Source organism: Cyprinus carpio, chromosome A7, assembly GCF_018340385.1.
Source record: "Cyprinus carpio isolate SPL01 chromosome A7, ASM1834038v1, whole genome shotgun sequence".
In the NCBI taxonomy this organism is placed as follows: Eukaryota; Metazoa; Chordata; class Actinopteri; order Cypriniformes; family Cyprinidae; genus Cyprinus; species Cyprinus carpio.
The window spans coordinates 19,340,065-19,359,044 of NC_056578.1; the positions used below are offsets into that span (position 1 = coordinate 19,340,065).

General features: G+C 41.7%; 1 protein-coding gene across 1 annotated transcript in view; it reads right to left on the bottom strand.

Moving 5' to 3' along the window:
* Positions 1-16,712, bottom strand: part of LOC109092767 (integrin alpha-11-like) — a 49,578-nt gene extending 32,866 nt beyond the window's left edge. The window contains exons 1-2 of the mRNA XM_042760158.1: positions 16,402-16,712; positions 10,364-10,475 (exon numbers count right to left, since the gene is read on the bottom strand). Of these exons, the coding sequence (XP_042616092.1) occupies positions 10,364-10,475; positions 16,402-16,453 (164 nt within the window). The 5' untranslated portion in view covers positions 16,454-16,712. The remainder of the gene's footprint in view (positions 1-10,363; positions 10,476-16,401) is intronic.
* Between the last annotated feature and the right edge of the window lie 2,268 nt (positions 16,713-18,980).

Genomic DNA, 18,980 nt, shown 5'->3' on the forward strand with positions numbered 1-18,980 from the left:
CCTGGTGTACTGACCTGAAATAAAATGCATATGTTAGCATAATGTTATGAGAGAATGACGACTACATACTCCCTTCCACAGCAGTAACCACAGGTGTGTTGCCATGCCCCTTACCCATGTTCCAACACGTCTAAACCCTTTCTGTGCCTCTGAAACTGGGATAACACCTCTTTCCACTGCTGTGATAGGACCCTTACTGCTCCCCAGAGAAAGAGAAAGAAAGGAGGAAGAGCCTGGAATAGCAAACTATAATATACCATTTTAGCAGTGGAGTCATGATTTTATCATTCATATAATAATTATTCTATTTATATAAAACTAGTTTCACACAGTATACTAGTTTTTAAAACAATAGTAGGTAGTATATTGTCACCATTCACTCAGACAGGAAGGGACGAGGAGACGCTGGAGAATACGTCAATGGAGTTTATTCAAGAAACAAGGAGCCAACGAACACCGGAACATCAGGGATAACATTTAACAGCAGAACAGAACGGGCTAGAAATAAATAGGGCAGATAACGAGGGGCAGACAGGTGAGGAGGATAACTGATAATTAGACACAAATGAAGACGAATTCAATTGAAAAGGACAGGCACAGGAAGGACCAAATAAGGATAACAGGAACTAAGACCGGGGTAAAACAAGGAAACTAAAGTCCACAACACTGACATGACTCCCCATCTCCAGAAGGCGTGACCTCACACCACATAACATCCCAAGGGGAGGGGGCTCTCTGGAGGCACCTAGGACACACCTAGGACAGTGTGCCTCCAGAGCGACACCTGCACAGGATGCCATGGTGGATCAGGAGACCCAGGGGGGCATGGTGGAGCAGCCTCCGAGGCCGTGGCCCCAGCCTCTGTGGCAGGATGCTTACTGCCCCCCCCCCCCCCCCCCCCAAAAAAAAAAAACAATTACTTGGGGGAACTTACAGGTCCGAACTCGGGGCTTGGAGCCCTCCCTGGGCTTGACGGGGGATCGGGTATGTGCTTACGTGGTGCTGGCAATGGCTGGTGCTCTTGAGGAGCAGGCACAGCAAAGCGCTTTCAAGGAGCTGGCACTGGAGAGAGCTCTGGGGCTGGATTACCATTTGGCGGGCTTGCCATATTAATGTTCGGTTGGCTTGCCAAATTAATGTTCAATGGGCTTGCCTTATTAACTGACGAGCTTGACCTCGGCGTGGCCAGCTGATTGGGCTCGGGACCAGAGGCTCTCCAGACACCAGATGACTACCTCCTTCCAGTCAAGGTTGGTTGTGTCTGGGAGCTCCGTGGGACGATGGTAGGTTTTCCCAATCCGGAATAGCATCATGAGCGTTTCCCCTTCGAGGGAGCTGGCGAGGGAGAGCGGCAAGAAGTGCCCTCGTGAAGGCGATGGGATCTGGGCTCGCCTGAGCCAAGGAAATGTTGTCATCATTAGCCATTCCCTTTCAGCTGGTTGATTGGATTTGAGATGCTGGCACATTTCAATTCACACCGTTTTAAAAACTTTCTTTTCTTTAAACCCTCACTTACTCCATTAATTTCTTGGACTAAACATTCTCCTCTGAGGATCTGACTGTGCTAATCAAGACATTTCCTGAGTCAAACTGTACGAGAGCACCAGTACACACATGCACAAGTAAATAGCCAGCAGTGTCCAAAATGTTTCCCCTGTTCAAATGATCTAAGGTAGACCACATAAAGGTGATTAGCTACTGTCTATAGCCAATTCTTGCACAACCTTTTTCCTCTCCTACTGCCTAGAGTCATGCCAGCATAAACAACACACTTACCCTAATGCTCTGTCTCGCTATCGCATACGCATAAACAGATTTCCCTTTCAACTGTTTGCAGCATACTGCTGTTTAAAATATACCTGTAGAATGAAATTTGACTTAATTGGTCTTTCAAACAATCTCTCTTATGTGTAGTTTAGTCTGTTAGTATTTGTCGATGTTCGTGTCTTTAACTGAGTCTGGTATTGTGAATTTTGTGTAAGTGCGCACTCACAACAGACAACTCACATCTCCCAAACAAACTTTGAATATGATAAAATAAGAGTGACACACAAGAGCCAAGCCAGACTCACATGCCACACAAAATTTCCTTTGGCCTTTTAATGGTTTCCAGATGCTGTGTGAATGGGGCAGAGACAGAAAGGGGGTCAATTTGTCAGCTGCTCACTTGAGAAAGTCTTTGTTGATATCACCCCAAATCAGTCCAGTTAAACTGACAACACACTCAAAGCTAAACTACAGACAGAGCCATTCAACTGTTATCTAGGGAATGTGAGATAGAATATATCATTATATATCAGGTGCAATGAGTGAATAAAATAGTGAATAAAAGTATGAATAGAAGCATATGAGCTGAATTATCTCACTTGCTTGCTTATATCTAGTGGTGGAAAGAGTACAAAGAATTTGTACTTAAGTATTGCTACTTAAGGAATAATTTACTTGGGTACAAGTAAAAGTACTGAAAAATAATATGACATAAGTAAGAGTAAAAAGTAGTCTGCTGAAAAACTACTTAAGTTACTGTGTTACCGTAACGTTTGAGCCGACGAGACGTGAGAGGTGCGGATCCATGTGAAAGCTTTTATTGGACAGAGACGTGGTCATAACAGGCATGGGTCAAACAATGGCAAACAGGTATATACAGTAGAGGGCAAGACACAAGAATAATCCTAGGGCAAGCGTGGGTCTTCGAAGCGTGACCAATATCCAGGGTAATCCAAAGGGTAAATCCAAACAATACTTGGCAGTGAATGGTGGTGTGAGACTGAGTTATATACTGACAGGAAAATGAGGTAACGAGGAGGGAGGAGCTAATCAATTATTATAGAAACTGGAATCCCCCAAGGGGCGGATTCCAGATGCCCTTATGCAATCTAGGAGGGCGGTGGAGCGGAGGCGGAACAGGGGGAGGGACGGAGGACCAGGTCCATGTGGGAGTGGAGTGGCTGGGGACCGAGGCAGAGCCGGACGCCAGGGTGGAGCCGACGGAACAGGAGCCCACCAGGGCAGGACAGACGGAGCTGGAGCCCACCAGGGCAAAACATAGGACCACCACAGCCGAGCAGATGGGACAGAAGACCACCAGGGAGGAGCAGATGGGGCCGGGACCCAAAGCAGAGACAGACAACACAGGCAGTGCATTCATGGTCTCAGGGACCGAGGCAGAGAACACCGAGAGTTCATAACAGGACAGAACGAGAGTTCATAGACAGCTTTCATGGCCATGACAGGGCAGGACGAAGTTTCACAGATGGCCTCCATAGCCGTGACAGGACAGGCAGGGAGTTCATGGATGGCCTCTGTGGCTGTGACAGGACATGCAATGAGTTCAAATATGTCCTCCATAGCCGTGACAGGACGAGAGTTCATGGACGGCCTCCATAGCCGTGACAGGACGAGAGTACATGGACAGCCTCCATAGCCATGACAGGGCAGGACGAGAGCTCATGGACACACTCCATAGCAGTGACAGCACAGGACGAGAGTTCACAGGTGGATACTACTGACACCTCTGGAGGTTCTGCAGCGGATGCCGCCACCTCTGGAGGTTCTACAGCAGTACTCTCAGTGCATAGGGAGAGCTCAGTAATGGTCTCTCTGATCCTGACATGACAGACTGAGAGTGTATTGCTGGGCGTCACCACCGCGCAAGGAGCTGAAGCGAGCACCGCCACCTCGGGAGGTTCTGCAGCATTGGGCGCCACCTCTGGAGAAGCTGCAGCAGGCGCCATCACCTCTGGAAACATGGCAGTATGTGCCACTACCTCGGGAGGATCTGCAGCATCAGCCGCCACCTCGGGAGAAATCACAGTGGGCGCCACCATCTCTAAAGTTTCAGTGGTGGTGTATGCAGCCCAAACACACCATAAAGCAATCCCCCACATGGAAAGTGCTGCAGGCAAGGGAATACCAGCTGCATGTGCTGACACCAGCATTGAATCCTCCACACTGGATGCCAGTCTGGAAGACTGAAGAGCTGACCTCAAGGCTCTGGGTGCAACAGACAGGGAGTGATAGGATTCCGGATGAACAGAGATCAGCTGTCACATGACAACACTCTAGAAGATCAGCTGAGATGCAACAAGGCTCTGGACGATTGGCTGAGATGTGACGAGGCCCTGGACGATTGGCTGAGATGTGACGAGGCCCTGGACGATTGGCTGAGATGTGACGAGGCCCTGGACGATCAGTTGAGATGTGACGAGGCCCTGGACGATCAGTTGAGATGTGACGAGGCCCTGGACGATCAGTTGAGATGTGACGAGGCACTGGACGATCAGTTGAGATGTGACGAGGCCCTGGACGATCAGTTGAGATGTGACGAGTCTCTGGATGATCAGCTGTGAAGTGACGAGACTCTGGATGACCAGCTGTGACATGACAAGACTCTGGATGATCAACTGAAAAGTGACGAGACTCTGGAAGGTCAGCGGAGACTTGACTCTGGAAGATCAACAGTGCCTTGACTTGCTTCAGGAAGATTGACCGTGGATTGTCTTGGGTGATTTGGGTTGGCTGTTGATGGTTTTTTGGTGTCTTGCTCAGCTGTTACCGTCATTTTGTGCTCGTGCTCTAGTGCGGCTGCCATTACCTGAGTGAGTGCGGTGTCACATTCTTCCTCTGCGAAACCCACAGTGAATGAAGAGCCAACAGTCAACAAAGCATAATCCATAAACTGAGCGAGTGCTGAGCGTGGACCCTCGCGTCTAAGCTTAGACCTAAGAGGTTGGTTAATGCCATCACAAAAAACTTTCTTATGAATGTCCGGTAGATTTTAATGTTGTGTATTTGTTGTGTGTTATTGATTATAATTCTCCAGTGACCATGGACCTGCCTAACAAAATTCTTGCCGTGTCCATACCTGGCCAATGTTCCTCAGAAAAGCCGGTGGATCCTTGTGTGGCTGAGTATTCTGTAACGTTTGAGCTGACGAGATGTGAGACATGCAGATCCATGTGCAAGCTTTTATTGGTCAGAGACATGGTCATAACCAGCATGGGTCAAACAATGGCAAACAGGTATATAGAGGGCAAGACACAAGAATAATCCTAGGGCAAGCGTGGGTCTTCAATGCGCGAACAATTTCCAGACAGGGTAATCCAAAGGGTAAATCCAAAAATATGAAAGCAAGAATCAAAACCAGGTAAACAATCCAAAACAAAACACAAAGGCAAGACAAGGCAGGAACCGAGACAACATGGGCTAAACAATACCCGGCAGTGAATGGTGGCGTGAGACTGATTTATATACGGACAGGATAATGAGGTAACAAGGAAGGGAGGAGCTAATCAATTACTATAGAAACTAGCAAGATGGGCAAAGGAACAAGGGAACACAGAAACAATGGGGAACAAGAACATTTCAAAATTAGAGACCACAAAACCAAGACAGGAGAACATAGACTGGGATCCTGACAGATACAAAGTACTTTAGTATTATTTTTCTATTTTTACCCAAAATAAGACGATGCAAGCATAAAGGAGCAGGGTTAACCCTAACACGCATGTACTTTAATGTCTGTTTCACAAGTGAGACCCAGGAAAACCCTTATATGGACATATGCATCAGATATCACTACAGCTGAATAACATGCAGATAGAGATGCTTTGACTGATGAAACATGGAAGACAATAAACACCAAATTGCAATGCAATGCTAAATGACATAGCTTGTTTCACAGTAAAGATGACACTGTGATAGGAAGCAACATGGAACCATAGAAGCTAACTGTTCAAACACGACTGATGCCATATAGTAATTTTGGAGCAAAACATGATATTAGTCTCATAAATTGTCTATGTTAAGTAAACATACTACCTATCCCTGTTGCCAGGAGCAACTGTTTTATAACTAATTTTGAAAAGTACATTGACATAAAAGATTATGTGGTTGGTTTTAAGAAGGGCAAAAGCAAAGAAGGGTAAGTAAGGGTTTAAAAGAAAATAAAGTTTTTAAAACAGTGTGAATTGAAATGTGCCAGTAAAAAATTATGTGGCGTATGGGTAAGGTTGGGCATCGTTTGAATTTTTATGATTACCATTCTTGCAATTCCTAATATTGATTCCAATAAGTTAAATAATAATAATAATAAATAAATAATGATTAAATAATCTTAGATATCATTCATATTTATTCTAACTCTTATTGCAAAATATGTCCTTGTTAGCTGAATTAAGTATTCTCCAGTATCTCCTCATCCCTTCCTGCCTGAGTGACCGTGACAGAACAGCAGACCGAAAAGTAAAGCGGCACCCCCTTTCCCCGCGTTTATTTTTCGCTTTTTAAGTTCCCGAAGTAAGCCCAGGAGGGGCTACTGTTCCCGAAGTAAGCCCAGGAAGGGCTCCTGTTCCCGAGTTAAGCCCAGGGAGGGCTCCTGATCCCCCGTTCAGCCCAGGGAGGTCTCCTGATCCGCCATTCAGCCCAGGGAGGGCTTCAAGCCCCGAGTTCAGACCTGTAATTACCCCAAGTATTTTTTTTGGGGGGGGGCAGTAAGCATCCAGCCGTAGAGGCTGAGGCTGCTCCACCATGGCCCCCCGAGTCTCCTGATCCACCATGGCGTCCTGTGCAGGTGCCGATCTGGAGGCCCACTTTCCCGGGTGTGTGCTAGGGACCTCCAGAGCACCCACCCACCTCCCCTTGTGATGTTATGTGGCGTAAGGTCACGCCTTCCAGAGGGGGGCATCATGTCAGACTCAGTCCCATGTTTTGTGAGTTCCTGCTCCCTGATTGTTTCAGTTATTAGTTAATTTGATCCCAGGTCTTCCTTGTCTTCCCCTCATCAAGTCATGTGTTAAAATAGTGTTCCCAACCCAAGTTTCTTTGTCTGCTGTTAAATGTCATCCCCGATGTTCCAGTGTTTGATGTCTCCTTGTATCCTGAATAAAACTCCTTCAAAGTAATCTCCAGCATCTCCACATCCCTTCCTGCCTGAGTGACCGTGACAGGTAGATGATGACCAATAATTTGTATTCTATAATACAATGACACTTTTAGGATTGGTTCATACAAACACATAATAAGGCAGAATAGTTTATATACTGTATTAAATGTTATGCATATTAGCACTGGATTATAAATATTTTATATCAAAATTCAAAATGACCTGAAATTACCTTTTTTAGCTACAGCAATAGTGGGATGCCTTTGTCCATTTTAGGGATTTCCTGCAAGTCATAAGTTAATTACTTCTACTAGGCCGTTTTGGACTTTCTGCACGAGAGCGCCCTCCGGCATCGAGTAAGAATGAAACATGCACTGCATGAGAGTGTTTAGCGCTCCGTAATGTCCATATCGTCTCTTTTTTGTTATGAATAAATAGTCCGGTCATACATATAAACATCTTGTTTTTTTCTAGGCCCATGTGCTACACACATCCAAAGCATGCACACAGAAAAAGTTATTTTAAATGCATCTGATTGACAGACAAATCATGGTTGATCGATAAAGCCAGATGCATGTAAAATGCTTGTGCTCTTCCATGAGAGCTGCCACATAAAGCAGAGGTCACCTCCAGCTGGAGTCTTTTCTCATTCTGAGAAAAACAAAAAATACGGTTGAGAAGTTCTAATTTTAATATTGGGGAAGCGTTTGTTTCCACAAGTGGGGAAAGAACACTATGGAGACCACATCCTACCTGAAGGGGAGGTAACATGTGGAGATACATCATATAGACTCACTAAAAAGGGAATACTACATAGGCAAGATTTCTGTGGAGAGCTCCACATATGGGGAGATGACAGTGACAGTGACAGACCGACTCTCTGTCTTGGGGAAACACTGAATCCTATTTGGAACAGAGCAGTGGACCAAAGCACATACGGGCCGCCAAAGGGAGCCACAACATATGGCGCACTAATCCATTATGAGAGTTCACTTGAGGGATACTAATTCATAATGGATTCTTGTAGCATGTTCATCTGCTAAGGGAGTGTTTAAGTGATGGAAGGGTATTCCAGGGTTTATAAGAAGTAACTGAACTGGACACAGTAAGTGCACATAACCACCTCGAAATGGGGAAGGCACTAAATGCAAGCTCCACACCCTACCATCCATCTGAGTTTAAGAGCTAGTGCTCAAAACTCTAGATGAAACTGGTTCTATTCGCAGACTGTAGACTCTATCAAATGTATTAGGTGTAGCCCAACCTGCAGCTCTACAAATGTCCACTAATGAGGCACCATTTGCTAAAGCTGACGAAGCAGAAATACCCCAGGTTGAGTGTGCCGTCACTCTCAGTTGGCATGGTAAGTCTCTGGCCTGATAGGCCGTAAGGATCACATTCTCAATCCAGTGGGAGATCCTTTGTTTGGAGACAGCATTCCCCTTCTGCTGACCTCCAAAGCAGACAAAGAGCTGTTCAGACAGTCTGAAACTCTGTGTTCATTTTAAATGGATGCGTAGGGCTTGCACAGGGCACAACAGAAACAGGTTAGGGTCCTCCTCCTAGGGGGGATAGCATGCAAGGTTACCACCTGATCTCTAAAAGGAGTGGTGGGAACCTTGGGCACATATCCAGGCCAGGGTCTAAGGACAATGTGAGAGTCTGCTGGCCCGAATTCTAGGTGTGATTCATAAAAGGAGAAGGCTTGGAGATCCCCCAGCCTTTTGATATAAGCGAGCACAGTCAGGAAGAGAGGGCACTAAGTCCAACTGACCGAAGGGGTTCAAATGGATCTCTCTGTAAGAGATCCCAAGAGGGAATGAGGCAAGGCCTTGGAGAATTCAACCTTCGGGAACCTCCTAGCAATCTGATAACCAATTCATGCTTCCCCACCGATCTGCAATCTACAGTGTTGTGGCCACGTAAACCTCGAATGTAGATGCAGACGAGCACCTGTCCAAACCCTCTTGAAGGAGGGATAGCACAGATCCAATGCCACATCTCTGAGGATCCTTACCATAGGAAGAACACCAATTCACAAAAATGCGGCATTTTAGGTCGTATAGCCACCTCGTCGAGGGGGCTCTAGCCTGCGTAATGATATTCACCACTGAGTGAAAGACCCCTGTGTTCCTCCTGGTCGCATATTCACATAGGACTGGGCCAGCTGTGTGCCAGTGTGTCCATGCCAAGGGGGCCTTGGTCAGGGAACCCACAGTGGGCAATGAGTGGGTTCTCATGAGGCCAACAGATCTATCTGCACCTGACCGAACAGACTCCAAAACAGCTGGAATTGCTGGATGTGAAGCCTCTACTCGAGTGTGACCTGCCATGAGAGGGGGACTGCTACATGATTGAGGCCCCTAAGAGGAGCATGGGCACCGTCCATGACTTTTTGTGAAGACACAAGGAGACAGGGACAGCACGAAGGGAAGAACTTTGTACAAATATGCCTGTCCTTCGAAGGCAGACTGAAGAAACGGCCTGAGTCTTGGGAGGATCAAGACATGAAAGCATGCATCCTTCAGGTCTATTGCCGTGAACCAATCTTGGTTCCAAATGCACCACAATTGCTGTATTCCCTCTCTGGACAATGTTTGGTGAGGGTGGAGGAACTAGTGTACTGTGTTATGACAGAAAGGTGAGTTTCAATTGGTCAGACACCGCCCTCCAAGAGGTGAATGCAGTGCTGCATATCCCAGAGAGATGCTGCATTGGCTCCGAAGAACAGAATGAGTGAGCAAATGCCACACTGGCCTTTTTATACCGGATGTCCGGAGCGTAGCCAGAGATGCAAATTTTGCTTGCCAATTTCATTGGCCTTTTCTCAGTGATGTCAGAGGTGTCTGGGCTCCAAAGTGTGAACCCTAGTGTCGGAACTTCGACACAATATCGAAGTGACCAACTGAAAGGGAACACTTATTCTTTGTAGGCATACTTATTATTTCACACACACAGAGATATACAGTAGACCTGTAGACCTCTGGGCAGGGTTTCAGGTGAGCTGTGGCCAAGCGGATTTACTGAGATGCCAGATTGGAATCAAACTGCCAAAGCAAAGAGAGATGATGATATCACAGTGATGGACAAGAAATGTTAAACTTCTTCCAATTCTCATAAGCCCATAAAAGCATCATAGGTGGATTTTCCTTTTACAAGAGATCTAAATTTACTTGTGATGAAAACTTTATAAATTACTGAGGCAATGAGATCTACTGTTGATTTGGGAGATGAAATGAAAAACAAATCCACTATTAAGTCTTAAAAGGATAGTTCACCCCAAAATAAAAAAATCATGTATTCGCCAATGTCATTTTAACTCTGTAGATAAATAAGTGTTTTTTTTTTTGTCCATATAATGGAAGTCAGTGATCACATTTTTTAAAATATCTTCTTATGTCATCATTCACTTATAGGGTAAAATATCCCTTTAGGGGGAATAGTTTAGGGGATGAAAAAGACCTAAGAAGTGCTGCTTACCACTTCTGTCCCCCAGCCATGTGTTGTTGGACAGTGTAGCCAAACTGTGTCTGCCTGGGGCCCTTTATGATCCGATGATTTCTGGTGTCAATGTTGAAACAGTCATGGAACCCTGTAAACAGACAGGCAATTCAAATATGAACCATAAACAGCATGCTTGGACTTATGACTACATTTACTGGCAATAGATTCTATGAGCTAAGGAGCTCCAGCAATGACCCAAAACTAAGCAAAATTGAATTGTGGCTAAACTGAGTTTCTGCCAGCAAAAAGAGTCCTAAACAGTAGGATCCTTTCATGAACTACACTAGATGTAATCTCTACACAACTCACAGACAAGCAAAAAGCAAATGAAATTAGTTTTTTTTTTTTGCAATGTTTTGCACTTTAAAAAGTAGGTTGTTGTTTGCAAGGGCAAACACAATAATTATTTTGTCAAAACTGAGTTATAACCTACAGTGAATCTCAGAGACAATGATCTGTCATGTGTTTTGGCTTTGGCCAAATATGCACAGACTCATGGAAAATTAATGAAGTGTGAAAATGTATATCAAAATTTTGTTTTTTTGAAAGAATGTGTTTTTTTTTTTATTGATTTTGGACAGAGTTTTACACTCCATTTTCTCAGAATCAGTTAAAGGGGTGGTTGATCAGCTTCGAAGGCTTGGTTGTTCTAATTGGTGCAGTGTAACGTGTTCATGCTTCGTTTTTTTTTAAAAACGTGTTATTTTTACATATTTTACCTTTATTCTACACCGCTGTTTATGTTCTCGTCAAAACGGTCTGTTGAATTCCTGGTTCTATAAAGCCCCTCCTTCAGAAATACGCAATCGAGCTCAGATTGGTTAGCAAGACTCTGTCAACATTTTCTGGTGTGGGAGACACAGGACTATTGGACCTCATTATGGATGCGACTAAACAATAAAGCTGTCAGGCATCACAACAAATTTGACAGTATGTCAGTCAAAGAAAGACAGCAGTAAGAAAGTTGACTCTGTCTGAAATCTGACTCACAGATTTTTTTCAGGCAAGTCCAATTTCAGTCACAAAGACTATTTTGTCTTTTAAGTTGCTTCCTATCAGCACTATAATTATGGCTTAACCTGGAGCAAAGGCTGAAAAAGACTGTTTAGGCTACAGATAATTATTATTATTATTATTATTATTATTATTATTATTATTATTATTATTATTATTATTATTATTATTTAATTAAAAACAAGAATTCTGTCATCATTTACTCACCTTCATGTTGTTCCAATTCCATACCTGTATGACTTAATTTCTTCTGTGGATAACAAGAGAACATATGCTCAAAAAATGTTTTAATGTTTTATTTATTTATTTATTTATTTGTGTGTGTGTGTGTATGTATGTATATATATATATATATATATATATATATATATATATATACATATATATATATTTTTTTTTTATACAATGAAGGTCATTGGGGCCAGCGATGTTTAGTACCCTACTGACTACATCCTTCAAAATATCTTCTTTTGTGTTCAACATAAGAAAGAACTAAAGTCATACAGGTTTGGAATGACATCAGGTGAGTAAATGACAGAAGTTTCAGTTCTTGGTGAACTAAACCTTTAAATATGTATAGAAATGGTTAAACATAAAATTCAAATAATTGTGTTTTTAATGATTTTGCTAATATTTTAACATCAGATGCACAGTGCAAAGATGGCCTTCTAATGTTAGAACATCATATTATGGCAACCCCATATCATAAAGATCAGTATTCAGAAGCATGGATCTTAAAAATAAATCTAAAGCAGGTGCAGAACTGAAAAATATATAAGAGCTTTTATCCAAGAGTAAACACAACGGTTAATTTATCTGAGAATTACATTGAATTACACCGTTAATCTCCTCTCTGAACTCTGAACGACAGCATATGGATGTCATATCCTTGCACACCTGGAAACCGATGAATAGGAATGTATCCATTTGACAAAAAAAAAAAAAAAAAAAGGCAAAGATGGAGAAAACATACAATGGGATTTGATGAAAGGCCTGATTCTCTTTGGTGGCCCCAGGTCTCATTGCCTCCACTTTGGTCTCTGTACCACTGAAAAAAAACTGAGAAAAAACATCCATCTCCTCTGGATTCAATTAAAAGATTTTTAAAGAACAGGTCTTTCAAAAAAAAAAAAAAAAAAACAGTGAAAATGAAATAGTTTATTTATGACTGTGCTGATAAGTATGTCTGCTTCATGCAAAGTTGTAGTTTCCATTCAGCATTTTATAATATATATTGCAGAGGATTGATTGATGATATGAAGAGATCTTCCTCTTAGCAGAAGGGAGAGAAAGAGAAGTGAAGTGCTTTTAGTGTTTTTTCTTTCCCTCACTCTTTTTCTCTTTCCCACGTTCTCTGTCTGTAGACAAAAGAATGAATGATGACAGGCTACTGTAGTGTTGGGGATGATGTAAAAGCATTTCTGCACATTAATCTGCTCAGGCACAAGAATGCACAGGGAATAATGTGGACCATATGTTTTTCCTAGCCTCATTTTTGGTCACTGCCTTTCACAGAAAGTGATGAAGAGTTGTGAGTGACACTGCCAGTGACTGACGTATTATTCTGAGCACCTTAAAGTGATGTTACACAGGGCAACTTTTTGAGCAATGTTGCTGGGCAATATTGATGCCAAGTCAATGGGCAACCAGGAAATAATTTTGATGCCCATTCTCAATGGGAAAGTGCCCGAGCAACATCGCTCTGCAACAATGCTCAAAAAAGTTGCCCTGTGTATCATCACCTTTATTCTCATCACACTTATTCAAACGTTTGAACAGTAGTACAAAGGGCTTAAATACACATCGAAGGCATCCAGTGTTACTGAAACCAAACTGCCCCAGACACCAACTGAGAACAGCTTTATCCTTATAAATAAATAAGATTCTAGTTTCCATTTAAAAGCCCTAACGTGGCAGACCCTTTAATATTCTCTGCAATATCAGCAGGTCAAAGAGTGGGTTTCCTGTGTGTGGATTCTTTTGCCCAGATAAATAAACCTCAGTACAGTGGCTGCAAGCATTGTGCTCTGTGTCCAGGCCAGGCCTGCGCTGCTTTTGGACCACAATCAAGCTACAAGGAGCCACACCACAGTCATATTGACAGAGAAGCACCAGTCTTTGAGAATGTCCATGCATCACCAAGACTAACAATTTGAAAGAGCTTGACAGAACTATGGCATAATGGTCATGCATTTGCTCAGTATTTTTTAATGAGCTTTTCACAGGGTTGCAGGTTTGAACATGGCCCTGTTTCTCTCCATTGCCTTGTCATTAAAACACTACTGAAGTGGAAATTTATCAATATCTTGTAATGAAAATGCTAATGTTAAGAGCAAGTACACATAACGTCATCTAGTAAATTATATATATATATATATATAATTTATTTTTGTCAAAAAGGATGTATAACTTGACAATGGCACAAAATTCAAGGCAAAATTCCAGCTACAACAACCTGCAGCTGCAATATATTACAACAGACCTTTTAAAAACACTCCATGCCACATGCTTGGACTCTGAAATCGCGATCAGGTTAACTGGGGTCATGATCAAAATCAAAACACATTTGAGCTAGTGATAGACCATATCTAGGGCATATTACCACAAACCATCCATCAAAATCTAATTCATTATCAAAAGACACATCAATGCCACCAAAGAAAACTACCAATACTAATTCTTTACCAAGGCCTTAATCAGACATAAAGTTGTGTACAAGCCCACATGTGACAGACATCACACTCTAAACATCTGCTAACCCCTCAGTCATCTCTCCCCTCCTTTAAAAATATTTACGTGAGGAACTGCCCTGATTCTAATGAGCCTCTGATGCTGATGCCCACTGGCAAGGATTATGGGCCAGCAGATTGGCTTTTAATAAACTTCACATGCCAGAAATGCATCTTTCAAAGAATTGCTTTGAAATGCTCTTCTGCTTAAGATCTCATGGGCTTTATGCTTTTACTGTATGTGCTGCACCTCATGGAATTATATGCATTCTGTTACACTCACAGATCAAGAGTAAAATGACCACACATTGCTCATTTCATGCTGACTTTCCAACTGTGAGCTCTGTGGTCTGGAAAGCTCATTGAAGGGTTGCTGAGAGATGGCTAGCGGGAGATGAGCCTGGTGGCCTACGACTGGGGTTGTGGCCAAAGTAAACTATCCGTGAGGCACGTGGCATCAGCAGACTGATATATACCACGGTCAGGCATTACTCACTAGCTCTGGAGTTCCTCACCCACAAAAATAAATAAATAAATAAATAAATAACTTATTCTATAATTATTATTTCCAAAGCAGTATTCTAGGTAGAAGCATCTGAGATCACAATATTTTTATCTTTAATCGCAATGTAAATCAGCTGCTACTAAGAGCTAGGGCCAGATTAAATAACCGTTTGTGCCTTCAAAACTTCAAAATGTCACTTAAATCAATGTGTTAATTGAGATTTCTTTGTAATTGTGAAAATTGCTATCAGTTTATGAGTGGAAAATGTTTCTAAACCTTTTTTGTTGTTGTTCTTTTTTGTTGTTTGTTACACCAAGAAATTGGACCAGTCCAACATTTTCACCTATCGCTTTTATCGCAAAAGTATGTTTGTACTTTCACTGTCGAACACAGAGCCATAAGTATTCACACTTGAGTAAATTACCTCAAGAAATGCTGAGTAACATCTGGATTAACCAACCAGTTCCATAGTGACTGGCAAAAAGTCAGAATGCTATTCAAACATTAAATAGTTCTGTTACTTGGATGACAGTGTGAACAGATGAATATATAATGTTTTTGTACGAACAGGTCTGGTTTCCTGTGGTTTCGACATTATTCCAGTGCAACAATTGTCATGAATGCGCACATCACTTGGGATGAGCCACAGTGTATATGAGTGTGGGTCAGTTTAAGAGTGTCACCTGTTCAGATGAGTGTCTGATACAGGCCATACCAAAAACAAATCTCATTTGAAAGGAAGTTCTGAATGCAGACCACATTTAATGTGACCAGAGACAGGTTGAAATGAGTACAACAGACAGTAGTATTACAGTATTGTACTAGTATAATGTTTACATTACTGGGTTTGACTAAAGTTGGCCTGGTTCACAGCTGGCTTACTGGCAGCCGGTCAAGATGAGCAACACACAAAACAACAAAAAAAAGCATGTTTACACACATCAACACAAATGTCTCTTACACATTAGCCATTCAATAATATTATACTTCCATAAGCAATTATGTATTCAGTTCCTTCTCTTTTTGCTCTTTTTTTATTTTTATCAAATTACACTATATATTCTCATTTGTCATTTTCTTCATTTTGCAGATGGACAAACTGACAGAATAAAATACCTAAACCAGGACAGGAAAGGACAGAAATGCAAGTTTGATAAGTATTCGCACTTGAGTAAATTACCTCAAGAAATGCTGAGTAACATCTGGATTAACCAACCAGTTCCATAGTGACTGGCAAAAAGTCAGAATGCTATTCTGATATACTTATCAAACTTGCAAGTTTGATTTAAATTTTCTCAGAAACCATTGAACCATGACAAGCACTGAACTGCAGAAGTCCTTAAATATGCTGTCAAGAGTGTCATATCACAAGTGAACTTTAATCTGGCTGCTCACCAGATCTTTCCCAGACAAAGGAAACTATGAACTCCCAATATATTTCTGATAACATCTCCTTTCATTTCAAAGTATGCAAGTGCTAGGATGGAAATTGGAGCAAGGGTAAACTCCAACTATTCCACAGCCAATCCAGCATCCCCATCTATAAAGGGAGGTCATTTTAACAGCCCCTGATATTGAAAAACAGACGTTGGAGATGCACAGCACTGGGATACAATCCCATGCATGCAAATCACATCCATGGCACTTATTAAACTCTCATCTCAAGTTGCAAAGTATTTTGTAGTTTCAATGGAGCGTTCACTTGCCACTCTGCCTCTCTTAAATGATTTTAATTGAAAACAGACAACACACACATACAAACTCACCTGGCATCACGCTCCAGAGAATCCAGAGTAGGTGGGTCCAGTAGTACTCCATGTGCGTGTGCGAGAGGGAGATGTGAGAGATTGTGCGTTAGTATATGTGTGTGTTTGCGTGTGCGTAAGGGTGGAATATCCTGACAGTGTGCTCTCCTGTACACCCGGCTCTGATTGACTCGACTGCTTCTAAAAACACTCTATATCTGAGGCAAGAAGGAGGGGACTGTGGCCAAACTAAAAGGAGGTTGTGCTCATTCAGCCAACAGACAGATCTTCTCTCTTTTTCTTACTCTCTCTCTTCCTCCGTCCCTATTTTTGTCTCTTCATCTGTCTATACTTGATTTGGGTAACTCCGTTATGAGCTCATGCATTGCTCCTGAAAATGCTTTTTGTGATGAATCTGGAAATTCAGATTGTAGGGATCACTGTACATCACCTCTATGGCAAAAACTGATCTTCTTCCTTTATCTACTAATTTGCTTAGCATTCAGTTTAAACTGCATCCGTTTGGATAGATGCACTCGATCTTGATTGATTTGTGGTTAACATAGCCCACTGACAAACTCTCAGCAGAACCTTAAAACACCATCCAAACCACACTACCCAAGCATATAATTACAGATTATATCATAACTAATACTGACGTTCTGGCTGCACTAATAGTGAAATATGGCCCACCTCCATTTCAACTTGACCTTGGAAACAGCAAAACCATAGTTACTAAGTTTTGGTCAAAATGAACATGCAGTGTAAATGTAATCTTGTATACTAGTAAACTACCAAACACATAATATCCTGTTTATAAAATTCACGAGACAATGGCAAGTATCCTACGAGCATGTCTCTATCTCAAAATTCAGCTGAATGAAATTTATTCTTTTCTGAAAGAAAGTTTTATTATTTATTAATAATAATAATATTGTCAGGACTGTTGCAAATACATGTATCTTGTTTAATTAATTGGATCATGGTGTTGATTAATAAATCCTTTTTTTCTGAGTATAAGATTTTTTTAGATATGCCTCTAGTCTGAAAACCCAAGAGACTGCAAAACATCTGATGAACATTGAGCTGATTTTACTTTAAACATAAGTGACCAAAGAAATGGGTGCTGCTTTCATTAAGAGTACTTAAAACGTCATCTTTCTTTTCTCTTCATCAGATGTTTCTATCAAAACCAAGCATTATAATTTGCAGTATAATTCACCCTCTAAGCAAATGAGGCAGCTGGGAATTATGTTCTTTCAAATTCTGCAGAGGAATGCGTAGTCAAACCAGTGAGCTTGGTACTTACTCCAACAGACAGATGCTGACGCATAGGAAGAGAAAGAGTGGGACAGTGAGATTTTTAGGCTATTAATACACAGACAGGAAAATATAGACATAGTGAGTAAACCTGAACTCTGAGTGTGAATACATCAACTGATTCATCAGCCAATAGTGACTGCAGCAGCATACCAGATGAACACAGCAATGTGTTTACACTCATTATGGGCATCTTTGTCTGATGGCCTGTATATAAAGACATTAAATGCACATCTTTTAATAATTCAATACTGCATTCAGAATATGAATCCATTTATTTGATCCAGTGTATTTTTTTCCATCGATTCTGAAACAGAAAATTCTGTTTAAAAATTAACCATACAAGGGAGGAAAATAATTTAGAGTTTAATTTAGAGTATAATTAAATCTAAATAAAGGATTTCCTATTGTCTAAGGGCCATATCAATGCAAATATAAAGTAGCTAATTAAAACTTCTCATCAAACAGATAAGGAATATTTCAGTTTTTTCTGGCTCGTCTTGCAAACTTCTGCCCTCTGTTTGGAGGACTTCCGTCCTCTACTAAGACAAGCAGACTGAGGAATAAAAAAGTGGGTAAATGGATAGACAGATTGGATAGAGAAGAAGCTATTTGGTTACACAACACAACATGAGGCAGCTTTTACCAGTATTGTGAGGTTGTAGCTCATAGCTCAAGAATCCCCACTGTCAGTTTGCAAAATGTCAACAGTCCAAAAAAATGATAAATCAAAGAGGAACCTGCAATTAAAATTAAAGTCTAACTCTTTCTCTCAAAAGAGGATAGGGGCCTGAGAGGGAACTGGGTTGCTTCACTCACTGTTTCCACATGGAAGGAAAATTCTTTTGTTTGTGATGTTGAGCTACTGACCAAAATTGCCATGCCAATATTTAAAGTCAGAGAAGAATTCAGTAAAGAGAGAAAAAGAGCGACTAACATAAAGCATGGACTACAGAAACAAATTTTCGAGAAGTTATTTTTACTGGAAATCATACCTTACATTTACATTTAGCAGATGCTTTTATCCAAAGCGACTTACAGTGCATTCAGGCTATACATTTTTTTTTACCAGTATGTGTGTTCCCTGGGAATCAAACCCATGACCTTTTGTGCTTCTAACGCAATGCTCTACCACTGAGCCACAGGAACACCTTCATTTTTTCCACCAACATGTGGGGTCCCAAGCCCCTTGTTGAGGAGAGGTTGGAAATGAAAACATATCCTCTGCAGGAGCAACACTTACCTCATGACCGTAAACCTTGTACCAGCAGTAGCAACTG